Source organism: Leopardus geoffroyi, chromosome C2 (genome assembly GCF_018350155.1).
Source record: "Leopardus geoffroyi isolate Oge1 chromosome C2, O.geoffroyi_Oge1_pat1.0, whole genome shotgun sequence".
Taxonomy (NCBI): Eukaryota; Metazoa; Chordata; class Mammalia; order Carnivora; family Felidae; genus Leopardus; species Leopardus geoffroyi.
The window spans coordinates 74,287,500-74,311,326 of NC_059333.1; the positions used below are offsets into that span (position 1 = coordinate 74,287,500).

The 23,827-nt window shown below is 36.7% G+C and overlaps 1 protein-coding gene across 7 annotated transcripts in view; it reads left to right on the plus strand.

Moving 5' to 3' along the window:
* ATP13A3 (ATPase 13A3) overlaps window positions 1-23,827 on the plus strand; it is a 91,208-nt gene that overhangs the window by 38,387 nt on the left and 28,994 nt on the right. For all 7 annotated transcript variants that reach the window (XM_045502558.1, XM_045502557.1, XM_045502556.1 and 4 more), the window contains 11 exons: window positions 906-1,037; window positions 2,316-2,495; window positions 2,633-2,790; window positions 3,724-3,912; window positions 5,614-5,675; window positions 9,200-9,350; window positions 12,295-12,411; window positions 13,288-13,305; window positions 13,398-13,551; window positions 13,646-13,766; window positions 22,883-23,007. In XM_045502558.1, coding sequence (XP_045358514.1) covers window positions 906-1,037; window positions 2,316-2,495; window positions 2,633-2,790; window positions 3,724-3,912; window positions 5,614-5,675; window positions 9,200-9,350; window positions 12,295-12,411; window positions 13,288-13,305; window positions 13,398-13,551; window positions 13,646-13,766; window positions 22,883-23,007 — 1,407 coding nt within the window. The remainder of the gene's footprint in view (window positions 1-905; window positions 1,038-2,315; window positions 2,496-2,632; window positions 2,791-3,723; window positions 3,913-5,613; window positions 5,676-9,199; window positions 9,351-12,294; window positions 12,412-13,287; window positions 13,306-13,397; window positions 13,552-13,645; window positions 13,767-22,882; window positions 23,008-23,827) is intronic.

The window sequence follows — 23,827 nt, forward strand, 5'->3', positions numbered from 1 at the left end:
CTGTTAAAATAGAAAATATACTTGGGTTGCCTGGGTGGCTCAGTCCGTTAAACATTGACTTCAGCTCAGGTCATGATCTTGAGGTTTGTGAGTTTGAGCCCCGCATTGGGCTCTGTGCTGACAGCTCAGAGCCTGGAGCCTGCTTCAGATTCTGTGTCTCCCTCTCCGCCCCTCCTTTGCTTATGCTTTGTCTGTCTCTCAAAAATAAATATTAAAAAAATAATAAAAATAAAAGAAAATACATTTAAAAATTTCAATGCTTTCTATATTTCCAAAGGATAATTAATAGAAATTTGAGCTTATTTACCTGTTGCAGGGGATATCATGTGTTGACTCACTATCTGTTCTTTAAGAGGGCTGTTGTTATGAGTGTTGAAGTCTAGCCACCTGTTTCGTCAGAGGGGACTTGGCATCACATGTGTGCAGCTGGCATCCTATCAGGGGTCAAACTACCTGACACACTTAAACACCATGCTTTGTTAGCCTAAGGAATAATAATCTTATTTGTCGCATTTTCTTTTATTGAGATTGGCCTATTTAACTCCATTATATTTTTAACTTATTGAGGTCAGGTGACCTTCAGACAGATCTTTTATTTACTGTATTTGAATTTCAAGTTCAATGATATTCCTTTTTTTTTTTTGCATTTTTTTAAATGTTTATTTTTGAGGAGAGAGAGCTCGCGCGCACACGAGCAGTGGAGGGGCAGAGAGAGAGGGGCACAGAGGATCCAAGCAGGCTCCACACTGTCAGTACAGAGCTCCATGTGTGAGGCTTGATCTCAAAAACTGAGATCATGACCTGAGCTGAAGTCAGATGCTTTACTGACTGAGCCACCCAGGTACCCCTCAAGTTAAAGAATATTTTATTCAGACTTTTCTTTCTTCTTCTTTCTTTAAATCCAGAAATAGAAGAGATCTTTTCTACAGACCTTGTGCCAGGAGATGTTATGGTCATTCCATTGAATGGGACAGTGATGCCTTGTGATGCAGTTCTAATTAATGGTACTTGCATTGTAAATGAAAGCATGTTAACAGGTAAACTAAATGAGTAAAAATCAGATCAGTTTATAATGATATTAGGATTAAGTAGTTACCGATTAAGCTATTTAACTGTCTTATTGTATCTGTAACTGTAAAATATTGTTTGTTTTCTTTACTCATGTCATGAATGTGATGGATAATGAAGATTTTTTTTTTATTTGGAGGAGACTGAATTCTTCATTATACTCAGTTGTGAGACTAAATTATTACGCTGGTATTCACTACATCTTTTGGCATACTTTTGACATGGGGAAATATTTTACAGTAAGGGAAGAGGAAATAAGTCCTTTGCCTACAGAGAATGGCAGCATATTTACTTCCCTATTTGATGTGTAATAAGTGGGAATGAAGATTTTATATTTTCCTTAAGCTGGTGGGGGCGGGGTCAGGGAGGGGAAGTAGACCTTGAAATGACTTCACTTTGGAAATTCATAATCTGAAGGTAGAACTTTATATCTTTTTATCACTTGACCTTTTTTTTTCCCCTGGAAAGAAGTGATTCCTATATGTTTTCAAACTGTTAAGAGTTTTATCTTAAAACACAGTTGCACAAATATCCCTACATACTTGACACCTTTGAAGCAAGAAATGTGAGTGGTACAGAGAATTAAGTTTTAATGTGAAAAAGAATTTGGCAGTTTGTTGTTGTTTGAGAGAACTACCATACTACTTATTTCTTTTCTCCCTTCCCCAGAGGTCTTTTTTCTTCCGTGTGTGTGTGTGTGTGTGGTGGAGGTTAGGAGTAGGTCTTCACATCTTTGTGCTTTAGGTTGCAGAGTGCTTTCCAATTCATTTTTTAAGGATAAGAGAGCAGATGCTGGGCTATGGCAGCTACCTGGTGTTCTTATCTGAAACGTTACAAAATCGTTTCCAAATTATTATGACTCACAACTGACTTTGAGGAATTATTGTGGGAGACAGGACTTGATATTTTTCAACAAGGAAATTGGTAGATAGAAAGCTAATTGAATAAGCTTTGTTATCCACATAAGGTAACTCTTTTTTAATTTTGTTTTTTTAAGTAATTCTTACACCCCTACATGGGGCTTGAACACACAACCATGAGATCAAGAGTTGCATGTTCTACTGACTGAGCCAGCCCGGCATGCCACGCATATGAGAACTCTTAATAACTATTGAAACAGTAGTATGATAACATTTAACTGATTTAACAACTCAAGATTTGTGTGTTTGATGGTAATTTCTATGCTTTAATTTATTATTTATTTATTTATTTATTTATTTATTTATTTATTTATTTATTTTTTAAAGGAGAGAGTGTTCCAGTAACAAAGACTAATTTGCCAAATCCTTCAGTGGACATAAAAGGAATGGGAGATGAATTCTATAGTCCAGAAATACATAAACGACACACTTTGTTTTGTGGGACTACTGTAATTCAAACTCGTTTCTACACTGGAGAACTTGTCAAAGCTGTAGTAGTTAGAACAGGTAGAAAACATTTCATCTCTTCTTGCATGGTTTAGCATATTTGATACCTACTGAATGTTTAAAAAGAGATTTTGGGAAATAATTCTCATTTTCTTATAAAAATACAGTCATTTTTTTCTTTAAATTTTTTTTTAAAGGATTTAGTACTTCCAAAGGACAGCTTGTTCGTTCTATATTATATCCCAAACCAACTGATTTTAAACTCTACAGAGATGCCTACTTGTTTCTACTGTGTCTTGTGGCAGTGGCTGGCATTGGGTTTATCTACACTATTATCAATAGCATTTTAAACAAGGTATGTAAATGGGACTCTTAATAGGGTTTGATTCTTAATGATCACAATTCTTAATGGCTGCTAGGGATTTGAAATGAGATGAAGAACTTAACTTTTAATTTAATTTAATTATATGACACTAGTAGCTGTTACTTTAGAGAGTACAGATATAGAACATTTTCATCATAGAAAGTTCTTTGGGATAGCTCTGGTTTAGGCAATCTTTTTCTTGCTCTCTTGTGACTTAAAAAAGGGAGGGTGACCACAAACTTACCAAAACCTTTATTTTTATTTTTTGTAACTTTTGGGATATATAGCATTCAAGTTATTTGTGAGCCCTTGTCAAACTTCTCTTTTCCATCCCTTTTGGAGATGGGCACAGTACAGTGCTTGTAGCAAGTCAGTATTTGATAGATATTGGTTGAATTTTGAAGTGTTGAAGTGTGTGGTGTGTGAAGCGTGTAGAGCTCTTAAAATGAAGATTTCCTTTAAAAGTAGCTTACGTTCGGGGCGCCTGGGTGGCTCAGTCGGTTAGGCATCTGACTTCAGCTCAGGTCATGATCTCGTGGTTTGTGAGTTCGAGCCCCACGTTGGGCTCTGTGCTGACAGCTCAGAGCCCGGATCCTGCTTTGGATTTTCTGTCTCCTTCTTTCTGCCCCTCCCCCATTTGTGCTCTGTCTCTCAAAAATAAATAAATGTAAAAAATTTTAAAAAATTTAAAAAAACTTAATAAAAAAAGTAGCTTACATTCCATAGTCCATTGACAATTCATTGAGCTTTCTATTTTGCAGACTCAAAAGGGAAAAAAATTGTAAATACTTCTTGGATGTAAATACATACATACACACTTATATGTAAAATTGAAAATGGTTTATAGATTCTTCACTAAAGAAATACAGATTAGAAAATATTTTATATTGGCGAGTCTGACATTTATTTTTGTGTTTATTGTAGGTAGAAATTAGGGTCATAATTATCGAGTCTCTGGATATCATTACCATTACTGTGCCACCTGCACTTCCAGCTGCAATGACAGCTGGTATTGTGTATGCCCAAAGAAGACTGAAAAAAATTGGTATTTTCTGTATCAGTCCTCAAAGGATAAATATCTGTGGACAGCTGAATCTTGTTTGCTTTGACAAGGTTGGTTCAGTTTTATAATCATTCTCAAAGGTTACTTTGGTAGCTTTTAAATATTTAGATTAAGGTTTTCTGTATTCTCTATCAACAAATTTGTACACATTGTATAATGTTCTTCGAATATTCCTCTTTTTCAGCTTATTTGACACGTGAATCATTTTTGTACATTCTCATTGCTTTTTCAATTTTTAATACTTTGGTATTGCCCAAATCTGCAATTGTCTTTTATCATTCATATCCAGAATTATGCCTTATAATAGTAATAAAGATTATCTGATCTTTCTTGTTTTTAACAGAGTAAGCTCCATATAGATGTATTTACTGGAATTTTATTGCTATTAATTATATATGTTTAGTTAAAGTTTGCTCTGTGATTTTATTGAATATCTTTCAAAATTATTAAGGTCACTGATTTCACAATTTTATGTGAAAATGACCAGTTTTGTACACATATGAAATATTCCTTGCTTTGTCCTATGGAGAGTTTTCCTTTCCTCTGCTGAAATTAGTTTTCCTAAGAGTTTTAGGAATTAAATCTTGACCAAAAAACCTTCCATCAAGCTCTTGTTGGTAACTGATAGGATAGGAATAAGATTTTTGTGCATGATCACTATTAAAGGAAAAAATGTGAGACGTACTTTTGTTTTTAAAAAAAGTCATATCCTAGGGCAACTGGCTGGCTCATTGGGCAGAGTGTGCGACTCTTGATCTTGGGGTCGTGAATTGAGCCCCACATTAGGCATGGAATTACTTAAAAAAAAAAAAAAGGTCCTATCCCATGACTACATTTTATATTTATCTGTTTGGAAAATTTCACTTATGCTTGTCTTTTTTGGAAACCTTACAATTAAAATTTTTAAGCAGATAACAAAAGTAGAGGAAAGATACAAGTATAAAAAGTCCTCATTTACCCATCACTCAGCTTTGTCAGTTAATCAGCATTTTGTCATTCTTCACTTCATCTGTCCCCTCACTTTGAAGATGGCAGCATCAGACATTCTTTCACCCAATATACCTCAGTTTTATCTCTAGAAGGTGTTAAAAAAAAATTAACTGCAGTACCATTGTCTTATTCCACTTAACAAATTAACAGTTCTTTAGTATTATCTAATATCCAGTTCATATTCAGCTTTCCCTGCCTTTCTCAAAAGTATCTCAAAATTTTACAGTTTGCTTTTTCTGTCAGAATCCAAATAATGATTGCATTGGTTACAATTAATCTGTAACAATTGTTTTTCTTGCCCCTTACCCTGAATCATCTATTGAAGAAACCAGGTCATGTACATCTTGGATTTGGCTGATTGCTTCCTCCTGGTGTCATTTAACGTGTTCCTCTTCCTTTTTTGGTTCCCTGTGTCCTAATGTCTCCTTCCTTTGTAGGGATCCTTGATTAATTGTTGCATTGTTCTGTTTTTTTCATAATACAAGTCCATAAACATATACTTCTACATATATGCCCTCCGCCCCCCCACAGAGGAACCATATCACAAGGAATGTTCTGTACCCTTTCCCCACTTTAACTGTTTTTCCTGAAAGTTATTTTTTATCAATATGCAGAGATCTTACTAGTTTTCTTTATTTATAACTATATACTACTTTTATTATGTATATGTAGCATAGCTTTTCATGTTTTTCTTTTTTTTTTGGAGGCATTATACTTTGTATATATGTACTTTAATTAATTAATTAATTAATTTTTTTAAGACTGGAACTCTTACTGAAGATGGTTTAGATCTGTGGGGGATTCAACGAGTGGAAAATACACGGTAAATATTAGCTAGAGTTGATAATTTATTAGTTACTTCCTAATATTTTAATGTATGAGATATTCAAACATATACTGAGTAATATTACAGCTGTGTACCCACCACCATGATTAAACGGTTGATATCTTGTCATACTTGCTTCAGATCTCTTTTAAAAGATTTAAAATATTACAGATATTGCTAACATCTTAAATCTATCCCTTTCCATAGCCCTACCATCATTCTGAAGTTGTGTTCTGTTAACTGTCTTTGCATGTTTATAGATTTAGTCTACAGACATATCTCTCTCTCTAAACAGGACCTATTTGTAAACAAATGTATATGACTGATACAATGTACATGTGTTTTTGCTGCTTTTTTTTTTTTTTTTTTTTTTTTTGGTGCCTCTTAACATTGTTTTCAAGATTTATCCAGGTTGGTATGTATGGGGTCTAACTTATTAATCTTAACTATTGTTTGGTATTCCGTGATATGATCAAATCATAATATCTGTTCTAAGGGGCAGTTTCATCTTTTTTCTCCCTTTCCCCTTCCACTTTCACAAATGGTGCTGCAATTATAATTCTTACACAGAACTCCTTGTGACCATGTAGTTGAAATTCAGTAAACAGCTTCTTGAAAATGTTGGTGCTGGGTTAGATAGTACATGCATGGCTACAGGTGTAGCAGGTACTGATCTCTAAGTGATGGTGCTCCCACTGCCTCCCTCAGTGGGTATGAGATCCTGTTGCTCCAGTTCTTGCCAGACTTGGTATTGTCAGGCTTCTCATTTTTGCCATGGACAGATATGAAATGGTCTTTCATTGTGGCTTTTTGCAGTTTCCTCATTACTTATAAAGCTGAGCTTATTTTCACATTTTTGGAGGGATGGTCATTTAGCATTCTTCTTGTATTGTCACTTTATATATTGACAATGTTTCTGTTGTGTTCTTAGTCTTACTCATTTATTTGAAGTCCTTTGTATTTATTGAGAGGTCATCTTTTTCAGTACTATGCATTGCAAAAATATTCTAGCAGTCTGTCTTGTCATTTTACTTCCTTGTTGCCTTTTGATGGCTTAGTAGTTGTATTTATGTCATTTTTCCCCCTCAGAAGTCTGTGGGATTGAAGTTTATAGAGTTTGAGAGAGTATTGTTTTGTTCATATAATTTCACAATTGTTACATCTTCTTGGTAAATAGTTTGTCACATTGTGACCTTATTTAATGCATCCTGCCTTAAATTCCCTTCCATCTTGTATTTCTGTAGTTACATCCCACCTCTGTTACCCAAGGGTATCTTTTTCATCACTTTACTTTTTAATCTTTCTGTGCCATTGTGTTCACATTTATAATTCCAAGTAAATTGGAAATTATTTCTACCATTTCTCGCCCTAGTTCACACATTTTCTCAAATTTCTCTCTCATATTTTTGTACAGTTTCTCAGAATTTATACATTTTCATCTTTTACTGCTTGTCCTTAAATTATTAAGTCATAGAGTTTCAAGTTCATGGGTGTCTTTACTGGGTTTCTAGCCACCACCACCCCCCCCCAAGAAAGCCATGGACTGTAGGATATTTTTTTGATTATTCTCCTCCCCTCTTATTTATATGTATTTGTTGCACAGTATTTTATGATTAGGATCTGAGTTTTATGCCATCTGCATGCTAAGATTTACCTCGGTTTATGAACATCTTTGCTAACCATTGCTTCTTATATATTCCATTCTTCTGGAATAAATCACCATCTTCTGCAGCTACATTTGTTAGTGATTCTTTTGTTTCACTATGACTTTTTTTTTTAACTTATTTTTATTTACTTATTTTTAATATGAAATTTATTGTTAAATTGGTTTCCATACAACACCCAGTTCACTATGACTTTTGAAGAATGGCGTAGCTGTCTAGATTTCCAGGCTGTCACTTGTGTTCTCTTAGCGCTTCGAAGGTGTTATTCCATTCCTCCTGACTCCTTTTTCTTTCTGTTTTTTAAGGATCCTTCTTTATCCTTGATTTCTGCAGTTTCACCATGATCTTTTATTTGTGTAGGACTTACTTGCTTCTTGATTCCAAAGATTTATGCTTTTCATAAATTCTGGAAATTTTTAAGCTTTTTTTTTTTTTTTTTTTTTTTTTTTTTAATTATGACCTTTCCCCCATTCTTTGTTTTCTGTCCATCTGGGAATCCCGGACATAGGTTACATAGGAAATTGCACTTGTTTTTTTTTCCAAGTCAGCCTGTCCTCCTCTCCCCCCATAGTGTCTTGTTCTTTTTCTAAGTCTTTAATTTAAAAGTGCCCTTTTTGCATTCTTTCACATCGCCATTCTATTATCTCAAATTTATGGGATTCTAATTCTGTCTTTGTTATGTCTGTTGAGTCATGGGAATGTTTCCCAGTGCATTTTTAAATTACGGACTTATGCTTAGCAGGAATTTTCTGTGAGATTTCTTTGTGGCTGTGTTGTGGGAGTTCCTCTCTGGAGACTTTAGGCTGTGCTTGGGCCAGAGTGGTATCAGTCGTGCCAGATGAGCTTTAATATTACTTTCATAACTTGAGGATCTCTGGACCAGCAGTAGCATGGATTCAAACCCAGATCCTATCCTGACTGGTGTTGTGATTCAGAGTTTATGCCCTAAAACCAGACCTCCTGCGTTTGAATCTTTGCTCTGCCACTTGTGTGCTGTGTAACCTTGGCAGGTTACCTAACCCTCTGTTTCAGTATCGCTTCTATGAAATGAAGATAATAAAACCTCTTCCTGTGGTGAGGAGGACATGAGTCAGATATGTTTAAAGTTATTAGAACAGTGCCTAGTGCACAGTAAATATTTTACAGATATTAATGGTTTTCTTGAGCTTTGGGTGAGAGAAAAAGAGATCAGCTTATTCTTAGTTTGGATATGTAGGTAAATTATTTTCAGTTTATTGTTTTTCCAAAGATGCTCTTCAAGAGCACTGGCTATCTTGGGTGAAAGGGATCCTCTCAGTTTGAACTCCCCACTTTGTATCTGTCCAGGACTTTGTCTTCCATTCCTATATGGGAATTAAAGCCTGGGTCCTTAGCATACTGGGATGACTCCCCTCCCTTCTTCCTTCTCTCGCAGTCAGTCAGCATCACTCAGGTTCACATTCCTCTGGTTTTCCTTTCCTTCCATTTCTGACACTTGAAAATTTCCTTTTCATTCTTATGAGCTTGGTTTTACATTTAAATGATGTTGTGTTACACATTCATTTTGTGTTTTTACAAAAGAGATTTTATGTATTCTTATATGCCTATAGGCAGGAATTTTAATTATTAGTATCTAGTATTTTCTATATTGTTATGTCTGGCATAGGTATTCAGAATCTTAGATAAGATGGTATTTTAGTTAATGTGTAATTTACATGGAAGAAAATGTTTCTGAATGCTAAAAACTGTAGTGAAAATTAATATGCACAGAAATGCAAACATTTTTATTTCCATTTTTTTAAATTATAAAACCTGAGTATGATTAGAATATTTATAGTCTTAGATTTATGAATCTAATTTAGTGCATTTTCTATTTAGTTTTCTTTTGCCAGAAGAAAATGTTTGCAATGAGGTATTGGTAAAGTCTCAGTTTGTTGCATGTATGGCTACCTGTCACTCACTCACAAAGATTGAAGGAGTGCTTTCTGGTGATCCACTTGATTTGAAAATGTTTGAAGCCATTGGATGGGTAAGTTCAATATTTTAAAGCACAAGTAACTTGAAGGAAAATAATCTTGCAGCAGAAAGATGGTTTCTGCTAGTTGTTTTGATGACCAGTTCATCTTGTACCATAAAGGAACTATGTAACATTGGAGAAACATTTATAATTGTGTAAAAAAGTGTCCGTTTTAATTAAATTAACTCACTCAAACACCCTTAATAGAAGATGATCTTCTCAGGTGCCTGCTTTATGTTTATAAGAGAAAGCAGCTGTTAGCAATTGGGGGTAATAGGCCCGAGTCAGAAAGATGATCTTCAACAACAATAATCTGTTGACCATAGGTGAAAAGTATAGCCCTGTGTCTTCATTGTTCTTTTGTCCCCATGTTCTACTTTCTGTGTCCACACACACGCACACACACACACACACACACACACACAGTTTTGTTTACAGTTTGTTTGTTTTGGCATTGATCATTTTGAGTGCATGCAGTGTTTCCTGGTTACCATTTCACAGTATTGTGTCCTTTTACAGATGCAATAATAAGGTTGTTTTTAAAGTTCCTTCTGGCTTCTGAATTATTTTCTCTGGGTCAGTTTTCTTTCTCCCTCCCAACACTTAATCTTTTTCCTTCATGCCTTTTGTTTTCATGATATATCTTGATGGTACATTCATATTTAAGAATTAAGGTTTGCTTCGATAATTCTGGGTAGCTGCAGTCAGGTTTTTACCCTTGCCCATATGTGTGTAAGTCTGTTTACTTGAGCTGTGTCTCTTCTGAATGGCAAGGCTGACCCAGGGGGAGCTCGCTGTGTGCTGAGGGTGAGTCCTCATCAGAGGGCATCCTCAGCCCAGAGCTGCAGAGCTGGCCTTGTAGGTTGCCCTCCTCACCCGCTCTGCTGACCCTCATGGTAGCAGCCTTCCCTCCTCTCAGGTAGGTCGTTCATGTCTCTAGACAGTCACCCCTGGTCTTGTGTTTTGTTTTTATTTCTGCTTAGCTCAGCTATTCGGGCTGGTGAAGAATGTCCCTCCCTTGTATGTCCTCTTGTGTTTATTCTGGGCTACTGTTTCTTGCACTGCTGCATTTGTCAGTACAGTAATCAGTTTGCCTTTTATCTTCATATTTGAAATCCTTCTTTTTTAATTTCCTATTTACTTTGACAGGATTCTTTCTTTTTTTGTATTTTGTTGATTTTTTTTTTAATGTTTTAATGTTTGTTTATTTATTTTGAGAGAGAGAGAATATCCCAGGCAGGCTTCACGCTCTCAGTGGGACGTGGAGCTCAATCCCACAAGCTGTGAGATCGTGACCTGAGCCAAAATCAAGAGCTGTACACTCAGCTGATTGTGCCACCCAGGTGCTCCTGTTTTGTTAATGTTTTGAAAGAGGCACATGGATGTGTGCATTAGTGTTTGTCCATCTTCTGATAGCCCACAATAAATATTTGTCAAATCTAATTCCCAAAAGGCCTTTAGAGGATAATTTATGAGAGTAAAGCAAAATAGGACTGGTTCATCTTTGATGTTCTCTAAAACTTCTCTCTAGATGAACAGATTTTCAGTAGACTTAGTGTTCTGTTTGTGCATCTTTTAAAAATGGGTTAAATAAGTAAGTTTGTATAATAGCATGTTTCGTTGACACTGAGATGTCTTGATGCTTGATCTTATCACAAACTATCAATGGAATGTTTCCACATAACCAGTCACTGCTGTTATTTGATGTGATCGATGCCATATAAGAACATCCCAATTTCAGAGATGTTAAAACATACCTTAGAATCGTATAAAATTGGCTCATTGGGCACAGTGCCCTTCCCCATCATTTTCCCATCGATTCCTTCACTTTGAACTCTAATTAATTTATTTTTTCTTGTGTATGTGTACTTCATACAAGTTTTTGTTGGAATTTATCACCAAAAACAAGTGTTTTTAAATTAAATTTCAAGCACTTAGGGTTAGTAGTATCTTAACCAGAAATGTTCACTCTGAAACACTAAACTCAAGTCTTTGTACCTCAATGTGTGCTTCATCCGGTGGTTCTCCTAATTGTATCTGAGCTCCATATACTTTACAATTTTTTTTTTTTTTTTTTTTACATTTATCTATTTTTGAGAAACGGAGTGAGACAAAGCGTGAGTAGGGGAGGGGCAGAGAGAGAAGGAGACACAAAATCTGAAGCAGGCTCCAGGCTCTGAGCAAGTGGTCAGCACAGAGCCTGATGCGGGGCTCTAACCCACAAACTGTGAGATCATGACCTGAGCCAAAGTCGGATGCTCAACCAACTGAGCCACCCAGGCACCCCTGAGCTCCATATACTTTTGAATCCTCTCCTGTTAGCAGAAAAGAACCCTTGGATGATAGACTGAACATTTTTGGAACTGCAAGAATCTTCTATTTTTTTGCAGGAATAGTCTCTAAATCCTACGACAAGTCTTAGTTTTAGGAGCAAAATGAGAAAGATTTTCTCGTTTCTTTATTCCACTTCTCATCTCTGTTTCCCATCTCCCATGGATTTCCAGGACTTTAACTTTGTTTAAAATACATACAGGGGCGCCTGGGTGGCGCAGTCGGTTAAGCGTCCGACTTCAGCCAGGTCACGATCTCGCGGTCCGTGAGTTCGAGCCCCGCGTCAGGCTCTGGGCTGATGGCTCAGAGCCTGGAGCCTGTTTCCGATTCTGTGTCTCCCTCTCTCTCTGCCCCTCCCCCGTTCATGCTCTGTCTCTCTCTGTCCCAAAAATAAATAAACGTTGAAAAAAAAAATTAAAAAAAAATAAAATAAAATACATACAAGTTTACTTATACTAACATAAACATAAGTATGCTAATATATTAGTGGTCTAGTAGTGCTCGTTTATTCTTTGGGTACTGACTTTGTTGTCGTTATTACTGAAGATAGCTGTAATGTTTCTTTTAAAAGTAGAACCAGTGAATTGAATTTTATGAAGTAATGTGTTGAATATTTTCCTTTCAGATTCTGGAAGAAGCAACTGAAGAGGAAACGGCACTTCATAATCGAATTATGCCCACTGTGGTTCGTCCTCCAAAACAGCTGCTTCCTGAATCTACACATGCGGGAAACCAAGAAATGGTGCGAAATCACGTTAAGTTGGATGATACTTACCTTAATACTTAAGTTAATACTTAACTGTTAACGTTCATGTTCAGTCCTCATTTTGAACTCTTGCTAGAAGATGAAATCACATGTCCTTTATTTAATTCTTAGGCAGATACGAATATTTTAGCTGCATTTATCCAAAACTACACATCTGGTGTGTGTCACAGGCACTCTGTGTGTAAAACATTGAGATGTAATTCTAATTACCATTACTTTTCCTTACTATTTATTGAACAACTTAGGCCTTGTGATTTATTTTTATTTTATTTTTTTTAATTTTTTTTTTTTTTTCAACGTTTATTTATTTTTGGGACAGAGAGAGACAGAGCATGAACGGGGGAGGGGCAGAGAGAGGGAGACACAGAATCGGAAACCGGCTCCAGGCTCTGAGCCATCAGCCCAGAGCCTGACGCGGGGCTCGAACTCATGGACCGTGAGATCGTGACCTGGCTGAAGTCGGACGCTTAACCAACTGCGCCACCCAGGCGCCCCTAGGCCTTGTGATTTAAACAGTGATTAATCCTTTAAATTCTTATGATTTAGCAGAAAGAATATGTGAATGGCTTTATTTTTAGGAGAATTTTAAAATATGTTTCCCCTTAGTTTATTTTTAGTACTTAATATGTTAATATTTTAGGATAACAAAGTATTTGAAAATATTTAAGCACACATTAAAAAAAAAAGGAGATAGTAGAGAAGCAATCTTGAAACCTGACTTTGAAATACTCAAAGCTCTTTGCTATTTTTTAGATAATGTTTTGTGCATGTATAAAGTTTTTTTTTTTTTTATAACTTGAGTATGTTGATGAATCTAATATGTACTATTTATTCTCTTTGTTTTATTTTTAGGAGCTGTTTGAACTTCCAGTAAGTGAAGAATGTTTACTTGTTACTTAAGGATATGTGTTTTAATTCCAAAAAAATAACAAATGCTTTGTGCATCTTTTGAAATCATACAGGCTATTTATGAGATAGGAATTGTTCGTCAGTTTCCGTTTTCTTCTGCTTTGCAACGTATGAGTGTGGTTGCAAGGGTGCTAGGGGATAAGAAGATGGATGCCTACATGAAGGGAGCACCTGAGATCATTGCTAGTCTTTGTAAACCTGAAACAGGTAAGGAATCAACTAGGCTTTGAATGAAATTGTTATTTGTGTAAGCTTGTAGTTGCAATTTTAACAATGGCGTTTATTTTTTCCTTTTTAAAAGTTCCTACTGATTTTGAAAAAGTTCTGGAAGATTACACTAAACAGGGCTTCCGCGTAATTGCTCTTGCACACAGAAAATTGGAATCGAAACTGACTTGGCATAAAGTACAGAATATTAGCAGGTAAGGTGGATGAACAGTCATTCTACAGCTTTTCCGGTAGTGTATAGTTTATATGTCATGTACAATAATTTATATGTTGTGAGTATGTATTAAATATTTATTTTTTATTTAAATCCAAGTTAGTTAATATAGAGTGTAATAGTGTTTTCATAAATAGAATTTAGTGATTCATCACTTAACATATAACACGCAGTGCTCATCCCAACAAGTGCCTTTCTTAATGCCCATCGTGCATTTAGTCCACCCCCCCCACCCACAACCCCTCCAGCAACCTCTATTTGTTCTTTATATTTAAGAGTTTTGTATGATTTGTCTCCCTGTTTTTATATTATTTTTGCTTCCCTTCCCTTATGTTCATCTGTTTTGTATCTTTAATTCCACATATGCAGAAGTCACATGATATTTGTCTTTCTCTGACTTATTTCGCTTAGCATAATATACTCTAGTTCTATCCACATTGTTGCAGATGGCATGATTTCATTCTTTTTAATCACCGAGTAATACTCCATTGTATATATATGCTACATCTTCTTTATCCATTCATCTGTTGATGGACATTTGGGCTCTTTCCATACTTGGCTGTTGTCGATAATGCTGCTATAAACATTGGAGTGCATGTGCCCCTTCGAAAGAGCACACCTGTGTTCTTCGGATAAACACCTAGTAGTGCAAGTGCTGGATCATAGGGTAGTTCTATTTTTAATTTTTTGAGGAATCTCCATACTGTTTTTCAGAGTGGCTGCACCAGTTTGCATTCCCACCAGCAAAGGGTTCCTTTTTCTCCGCATCCTCGCCAACATCTGTTGTTGCCTGAGTTGCTGATTTTAGCCATTCTGACAGGTGTGAGTTGGTATCTCACTGTGGTTTGGATTTGTATTTCCCTGAGTGATGAGTGATGTTGAGCGTTTTTTTTCATGTGTCGGTTGGCCATCTGGATGTCTTCTTTGGAGAAATGTCTATTTGTGTCTTTTGCCTGTTTCTTCACTGGATTATTTGTTTTTTGGGTGTTGAGTTTGATAAGTTCTTTATAGATTTTAGATACTGACACTTTATCTGATGTGTCATTTGCAAATATCTTCTCCCATTCAGTTGGTTTCCTTTTAGTTTTGCTGATTGTTTCCTTTACTGTGCAGAGGCTTTTCATCTTAATGAGGTCCCAGTAGTTCATTTTTGCTTTTGTTTCCCTTGCCTCTGGAGATGTGTTGAGTAAGAAGTTGCTGTGGCTGAAGTCAAAGAGGTTTTTGCCTGCTTTCTCCTCGAGGATTTTGATGACTTCCTGTCTTACGTTGAAGTCTTTCATCCTTTTTTAGTTTATTTTTGTGTATGGTGTAAGAAAGTGGTCCGGGTTCATTCTTCTGCATGTCGCTGTCCAGTTTTCCCAGCACCACTTGCTGAAGAGACTGTCTTTATTCCATTGGATATTCTTTCCTGCTTTGTCAAAGATTAGTTGGCCATACGTTTGTGGGTCCATTTCTGGATTCTCTGTTGTGTTTCATTGATCTGTGTGTCTGTTTTTGTGCCAGTGTTATACTGTCTTGATGACTACAGTTTTGTAATACATTTGAAGTCTGGGATTGTGATGCCTCCAGCTTTGGTTTTCTTTTTCAGGATTGCTTTGGCTATTTGGGGTCTTTTCTGATTCCATACAAGTTTTAGGATTGTTTGTTCTAGCTCTGTGAAGAATGAGGGTGTTATTTTGATAGGGATTATATTGACTATGCAGATTGCTTTGGGTAGTATTGATATTTTAACAATATTTTTTGTTCTTCCAGTCTGTGAGCATGGAATGTTTTTTCCATTTTTTTGTGTTTTTGATTTCTTTCATAAGATTTCTATAGTTTTCAGTAAATAGCTTTTTCACCTCTTTGGTTAGGTTTATTCCTAGGTATTTTATGGTTTTTGGTACAATTGTAAACAGTATCAATTCCTTGATTTCTCTTTCTGCTACTTCATTATTGGTGTATGGGAATGCAACTGATTTCTGTGCATTATTAATATATCCTGCAACTTTGCTGAATTCATGGATCAGTTCAAGCAGTTTTTTTGGTGGAGTCTTTTGGGTTTTCCAATAGAGTGTCATGTCATCTGTGATGAGAAAGTTTAACTTCCTCCTTGCCAGTGTGTGTGCCTTTTCTTTTTGTTGTCTGATTGCTGAGGCTAGGACTTCCAGTACTGTGTTGAACAGCAGTGGTAAGATTGGACATCCCTGTCATGTTCCTGACCTTAGGGGGAAGCTTTCACTTTTCCCCCATTGAGGATGATATTTTAGCTGTGGTCTTTCATATATGGCCTTTATGATGTTGAGGTATGATCCTTCTAACCCTACGTTCTTGAGATTTTTTTTATCAAGAAAGGATGCTATATTTTGTCAAAATGCTTTCTGTGCATCTACTGAGAGAATCATGTGGTTCTTATCCTTTCTTTTATTAATGTGATGTATTACATTGATTGATTTGCAGATATTGAACCACCCCTACAGCCCAGAAATAAATCCCACTTGATCATGGTGAAGAATTTTTTAATGTATTGTTGGATTTGATTTGCTAGTATCTTCTTGAGAATTTTTGCATCCATGTTCATAGGGAAATTGGTCTGTAATTCTCCTTTTTAGTGGAGTCTTTGTCTGGTTTTGGATCAAGGTAATGCTGGTTTCGTAGAATGAGTTTGGAAGTTTTCCTTCCATTTCTGTTTTTTGGAACAGCTTCAGGAGAATAGGTATAAACTCTCCTTTAAATGTTTGGTAGAATTCCCCTGGGAGGCCATCTGGCCCCGGACTGTTGTTTGTGGGAGATTTTTGATTATTGATTCAGTTTCTTTACTGGTTATGGGTCTGTTCCAATTTTCTGTTTCTTCCTATTTCAGTTTTGGTAGTTTATATGTTTCTAGGAATTTATCCATTTCTTCCAGATTGCCCAGTTTGTTGGTATATAATTTCTCATAATATTCTCTTGTTACTTGTATTTCTGAGGTGTTGGTTGTGATTTCTATTCTTTCATTCATGATTTTATTTATTTGGGTCCTTTCCTTTTCCTTTTTAATCAATCTAGCTACGGGTTTATCAGTTTTGTTCATTCTTTTAGAGAACCAGCTCCTGGTTTCATTGTTCTGTTCTACTATAATTCTTCTTCTTTTTTTCTTTCAATATCATTGATTTCTGCTTTAATCTTTATTATTTCCCTTCTTGCGCTCACTTGGCTTTGTCTGCTGTTCTTTTTCCAGCTCCTTTAGGTGTTAAGTGTAGATTGTGTATTTGAGACCTTTTCTTCCTTCTTTAGGAAGGCCTGGATTGCTATATACATCCCTCTTATCTCCTTTGCTGCATCCCAGAGATTTCAGGCTGTCATGTTTTCATTTTCATTGGCTTCCATGTACTTTTTATTTTTAATTAAAAAAATTTTTTAACCTTTATTTTTGAGAGAGATGGGGTGGGGGGAGAGAGAGAGAGAGGGAGGGAGCGAGCAAGCAGGGGAGGGGCAGAGAGACTGAGACACAGAATCGAAGCAGGCTCCAGGCTCTGAGCTGTCAGCACAGAACCCAGTGCAGGCCTTGAACTCATGGATCTTGTGATCATGACCTGAGCCAAAGTTGGACGCTTAACCAACTGAGCCACCCAGGCACCCTGGCTTCTATGTACTTTTTAATTTCCTCTTTAATTTCTTGTTTAACCCATTCATTCTTTAGTAGGATGTTCTTTAGTCTCCAAGTATTCATAATCTTTCCAAATTTTTTCTTGTGGTTGATTTCGAGTTTCGTAGCATTGTGGTCTGAAAATATGCAAGGTGTGATCTCTGTCTTTTTGTACTTGTTGAGGGCTGATTTGTGTCCCAGTATGTGATCCATTCTGGAGAATGTTCCACGTGCACTCAAAAAGAATGTATTCTGCTTTAGGATGAAATGTTCTGAATATATCTGTTAAGTCCATTCAGTCCAGTGTGTCATTCAAAGCCATTGTTCCTTGTTGACTTTCTGCTCAGATGATCTGTCCATTGCTGTAAGAAGGCTGTTGGAAGTCCCCTACTATTATGGTATCGTTATCAATGAGTTTCTTTAGGTTTGGGATTAATTGACTTATATATTTGGGTGCTTCCACGTTGGGGACATAAATATTTACAATTGTTAGATCTTCTTGGTGGATAGACCCCTTAATTATGACATAATGCCCTTCTTCATCTCTTGTTACAGTCTTTATTTTAAAATCTAGTTTGTCTGATAGAAGTATGGCTACTCTAGCTTTCTTTTGACGACCATTAGCACGATAGCTGGTTCTTCATCTCCTTATTTTCAAACTGCATGTGTCTTTGGGTCTAAAATATGTCTCTCGTAAGCAGTATATAGATCTCACCGACCTGCTATCAAGCACCTCTCCTTTGTCTCAGGCCTCCATCCACTCCCTGCCTCTACCCTGTCTGTGTCCAAGCCATTTGCCTGTCAGGCAACACCTCCTTCCAGAGTTTTATCTCAGATGGGGTTGTGTTTCAAAACCCCACACTTCATACACCACCACCACCACCACCACCACCACCACCTCCACCCCTGCCCTTCCCTGGCCTGGAGCCACGCTGACTCTTTGGGGGAGGGTCTCACTGAGCAATGGCTGTGTGCCTGCTTGCCCCAGAAAACATTTGTGTGATAGTGCAGTGGCAGAGGTTTGGAGATTGTGGCTGATCAGAACACACAGCCAGAGCCAGGGTTTGCTGTACTCTGGTGTCTCTGTCTCGGTACCAGCAAATGTGACTGCTCTCTGGGGTCCTCTGGGACCTTTGCCTTTGTGAAGGTTGTATGGCCTTTACTAAATGCTCTCCAAGCAAGGGAACCACTTGGTTCCCCGTGGTTCCCTCAGACCCCTCAGACCCTGCTGCCTACTCCTGGTGATTTGCCCTGCTTCCTCACCAGAGCACCACCAGGCACTGAGCTCCACTGTTCAATCCTGGTGGTATTGAAACCTTCTCCTTTCTTCCTGTCAGTGGTTTTGGGGGACAGATTTCTTGTTCAGTTTCCTGTGAATGTTTTCACTCTTTCTCTTTCTCTCCAGCTACTTTCAGGGGAGTGTTTTTCCTGCACTCTCCTGATGTGCCGCACACTCCCCCTTTCTTTTTCCTTTCTCTGCAAAAATGGCTCCCTACCCTCTGTGGCTTTTCTCTTTCTCAGTTCGCCTGTCCACGCTGTGTACCTGCCGAGTTCTGTGGCTCAAGTTATGCAGATTGTTGTGTTAATCCTCAGATCAATTTCCTGGGTGTGCAAAATGGTTTGGTGCTGATCTAGCTGTGTTTCAGGGACGAGACAAGCTGAGGATCTCCATGCTGCTTAGCCATCTTTCCAAAAACCCTATTAAATATTTATTGAATGTATGGAACTGTACCTCATGCAGTGTTTGTTTTAGATGATTGAGATACAAGTACAAATCTTTGAAACCCTTCTCAGTTTGTTAAATATTTATTGTCTGCTATGTGTCAGGTATGTTCTAGGAACATAATTATGTTTGAAAACATAAACATAATTCTATAGTAGTTTGTTTTTCCCAAATAAAATACTTGGTTTTGCCCAGTTATTCGAACCAAGTATTATTTTGGCCAGAGTAACATGAATCCTAATAACTAATTACCACCATTCCCCACCTCCCTGCTTCCAAAGGTCGAATGACATAACCATCATCACATTTACTTTTCTCCAGTCTTTTCCACTCTTTAATTTGTGTTTCATAGTGCCTCCAGAGAGCTGTTTAACACACCGGTCTCTAGTTGGAATTCTTTTTTTTTTTTTTTTAATGTATATTATTTTATTTTTGAAAAGAGACAGAGCACAAGCATAGGAGAGGCAGAGAGGGAGACACAGATTGCAAAGTGGGCTGCAGGCTCTGAACTGTCAGCACAGAGCCGAACATGGGACTCGAACCCACGAACCGAGAGATCCTGAGCCGAAGTCAGACACTTAATTGACTGAGCTGTCCAGGTGCTCCTCTAGTTGGAATTCTTATAAATGGCTTCCCATCATCTACTGGAAGAGTTTACTGTTAGGAAAATGTATCAGGAAAGAAAGAAAACAAAACACGCAACACTTAATATGAAAAAAAAAAACAAAAGAAGGATGAATTACACAAGCAGACAAGAATCAGAAAAAGGCATACAAATGGCCGATGAACACATGAAAAGGGTAGTACACTTTATTTAGTTCTTTGAGGAACTACAAAATAAAACCACAGTGAGACATCACTTCTCTCCTAAGGTTGGAAAAGTTGAAAATTTTGACAATACCAAATGTTAGTGATGGCTTGGGAAAATTTTAACAACATACTGCTACTACACTATTGTAGATTCATAATAAACATGTGTAGTACCTATCAAAATTTGAATTTGCTTATACAGTTTGACCCAGCAAGTGCAGTTCTAAGAATCCAGATTAAAGAGCTATTTCTATGTGTGCATAAGGTTCATGTTTAAATAGTGCAAATAACATAATACCCATAGGGCAATGGCTAAACTATGGGCTGTTAACATTACTGTTAATAACAACTCCTCCTGCTGTCAAAGTAGAGCATTCCTATAAAATTGTTCCTAAGCTGAAATGGCTTAAAGTGAAGAAACAGTTACAATTAATGTATGTGGAAAAATTTTTGCTTCCAGACGCCAAAAATAATCTCTTTGAAGCTTTTCTTATAGCGTAGGACACATCTTGCTAATTCAGGCACAGAATAAATCAAGGTAGAGTAAGAAGCTCACAGACACAGTTCAAAACTATGCGGCTTGATGTTGAGATGCAGATTATAATCCCTAGGGAAGGAACTGGGGAGCACCTCTCTCTCTGCGTGGAAGTGCGCTGCTTCTAAAATGGCTTGCTGCAAAACACATGTTGGACGCTATATTTGCCTCTTATTTTTTTTTCTCGGAAGCAAAAAATCTTCAGGTTTCTTTTGGTTAGTGAAAATGAGTAACGTAGGCCTTTCATAAAGGTGAAATGGCCTAATGTGAACTTGGAAAAAGTGGGAGATCCCTGTATCTCAGGCACACTAAGTGAAAAGAGTAGGATGGTGTTTATATTTGTTGTGCAATCCTGTTTTACCAAATGAGAACTAAGGGGTGGAGTGGCTAGCCCAATAACTAAAAGGAAAAACTGCATTAGGAATTCTGCCTATTGAAACAATATTTTGGGGTGAAGCATGTTTAAGCATGAACGTTTCAAAAAAAAAAAAAAAAGCATTAGCCAGATCTGATGGATATGCATGGTTGGGAGCTACACATGTACAATGTTACGTTCTAATTCTGGTGAAGGGCACGTTAGGCTCTTTCTCTACAGCTTCACCTTTTGCTGGGACCTTTAAAACTACTGATTTGTCTGTAGTTCTTAAGCCTGTCATATTCAGACATCATTGTGTGCCCTTGAGTAGGCTGTTGCTTCTGCCCAGGATATCCTGTCCCTGTTTCTCTCTTTCTCTACTCTCCTTTCACGTGCTTCAACCAAGAACCTCTCTGTATTTCCATCTTATCTTACAAGAGCAGGTTTTGACATTTCTCTCATAGCTTGAACCTTTCTATCTTGAGTTGAATATTGGATTATTCATTCATTAGAGAACAATATTGCCATGACCTGTATCATTCGTTGGAGAGTAAGGAAACCAGTAGCAGCCAGAACCTAGCAGATCATGAGAACACGGCATGTAGTGCTTTGACCCCAGAGTTTTCACATCAGTACAACTGTGTTCTTTGAAATGCATTTTCAGGCTTCAAGGCTTATTTTTCCTATCACCACCAGCAGTGTCATTTGTATTGCTTCTTAACTGTTCTTTGATACCTTTACCACCCATACATAAATATAAATTATATTTCAGAGTGTTTTATGTTTTAGAGCTATGTGCTTAATAAGCACCTTTATTGAATTTTGTATAGAAAAACCAGTTGGTTATTGCCAGTCTGAAATTTTGGTTCCTAATCTCAGCCTTCTTTCTCCATTGAAAAAAAACAAAACAAAACAAAACCTATTTCTGTGATACGGTTCTGGTAGTTTGAAATTTCTTAAGAATGCATCCATTTCCATGATAATGCACATGTTATTTTTGCATGCATCTCTTTGCTTGCACGTCTGTTTTCTCTCTCTCTCTCTCTCTCTCTCTCTCTCTCTCTCTCTCTCTCATACACACACACACACACCCCACAACCAAAAAAACGCCTTGAGAGTACAGATCATACCTTTTCATCTTTGACCTTCCAATGACCGGTAGTACTACTTGGTACAGAGTGGATACTCAACTTTTGAAGGAATTGTGTCCTGATAGCTATTGAATATTTGTAAATGTTCTCAGAGACCCATTTCTGGGGCCCAAATAGATCTCATTGTCAGACTGCTAATAGTTTTAATATCACACTTCTAGAATCAAGAATTTGATCAAAGGGCACATAGGTGGCTCAATCAGTTAAGCATCTGACTCTTGATTTTGGCTCAGGTCATGATCTCACAGTTCATGAAATCGAGCCCTGAATTGGGCTCTGCTCACAGTGTGGAGCCTGCTTTGGATTCTCTTTGTCTGTCTGTGTCTCTCTCTCTCTCTCTCTCTCTCTCTCTCTCTCTCTCTCTCTCTCTCCTTGCATGTGCTATCTCGTTCTCTCTCAAAATAAATAAACTTAAAAAAGAAAGAATTTGATCAAGACTTTTCTAAAATTCTTCAAAGACTTGATCATAATACAATATAACTATTGAATGTGCTTATAGTCAAATTTTTTCCTTTTCTCTGGACATGTAAGTTAGGGTATGTTGTGTGGAGGTGGGGACAGTAAAGCATAGATTTATTTATGCTTATTCATTTTGCAGGTGGAATATAAGATGAACATTCCTTAGTACTACAAGTGTTTAGTATCTTACAAAGATAACATTTCCAAATTATCCTTATTCTCACATTTCCAAAGATGAAATTTAATTTCATTTATATCTCTTGGGAATTGTTTTTCCAGATATAAGTTTGAGATATTGAACTCAAACACATTTATGCTTTATTCAACATACAAAAAGGTTTGATATACAATTTATGGGTATTTTACATTGCTTTATCAGTATAAAGAGAACAGATACTGTTTCATTACGTGTTAAAATTTCTAAACCATTATGTGTTAAAATTTCTTTTTCTGCAGAGATGTCATTGAAAACAACATGGATTTTATGGGATTAATTATAATGCAGAACAAATTAAAGCAAGAAACCCCTGGAGTACTTGAAGATTTGCATAAAGCCAACATTCGCACGGTCATGGTCACAGGTTAGACTTTATAAAAGGACACAGGAAAAATTGAGTGTGACTTTTAGAGTTCAAGTTATATAATGTGGTGGAATGACCAGATAGTTATAAAAGCACATAGTGGCTTCATCCTCCCATGCCCCATTTCAGCTCAGAATATTCTTCAAAGTTATAACTTTGCAATACTCTTTTAAGGGCTAGCAAATTCTATTTATAGAAACAGTAAAATGGTGAAGGGCATACTGTAAAAATTTAGATACTGCTCCTTTTTTGTTACCTCTCTTTAATAATACATTATAGCAGTTATTATATCTTGTGCTATTTGCAGGTTTGTTTTCCCTATTAGAATATACGATTCTAGAGGGTGAAGACAATGTTTTGTTCATTTTGGGGTCTTCTGCAATTTTTAAAACTGCGCCAGATGCATGAAAAATGATTAACAGATATTTGTTAGAATTACATTTTTATGTATAAGAGTATGTTCATTATCATTGCTTGAATGCATACTAGTGAAGATAGCCATTGTTTGATTTGTTTGTGATTTTTGACTACTAAGTGATTCTCCCGGTATTATGCTGTTGATAAATATTATGTAATTCCCATTCCTTAGCTTTGTGAAACTGTGGCAGCTCCTAAGTGTTTTTTCTTAGTAAATAATCATAATTAAGGTAGTCACTTTATGGCTTTATATATTCACTAAGCCTTATATGGAAAGGGCATGTGTACATTTTTTTTTTGTTTGTTTGTTTTAGACTCTGAGACCCATCCAATAGTATACTTATTACTATGTAGCTCAAGTAGATACATTTATTAGCATCCCAGCAATTCCTTGCTTCTAATG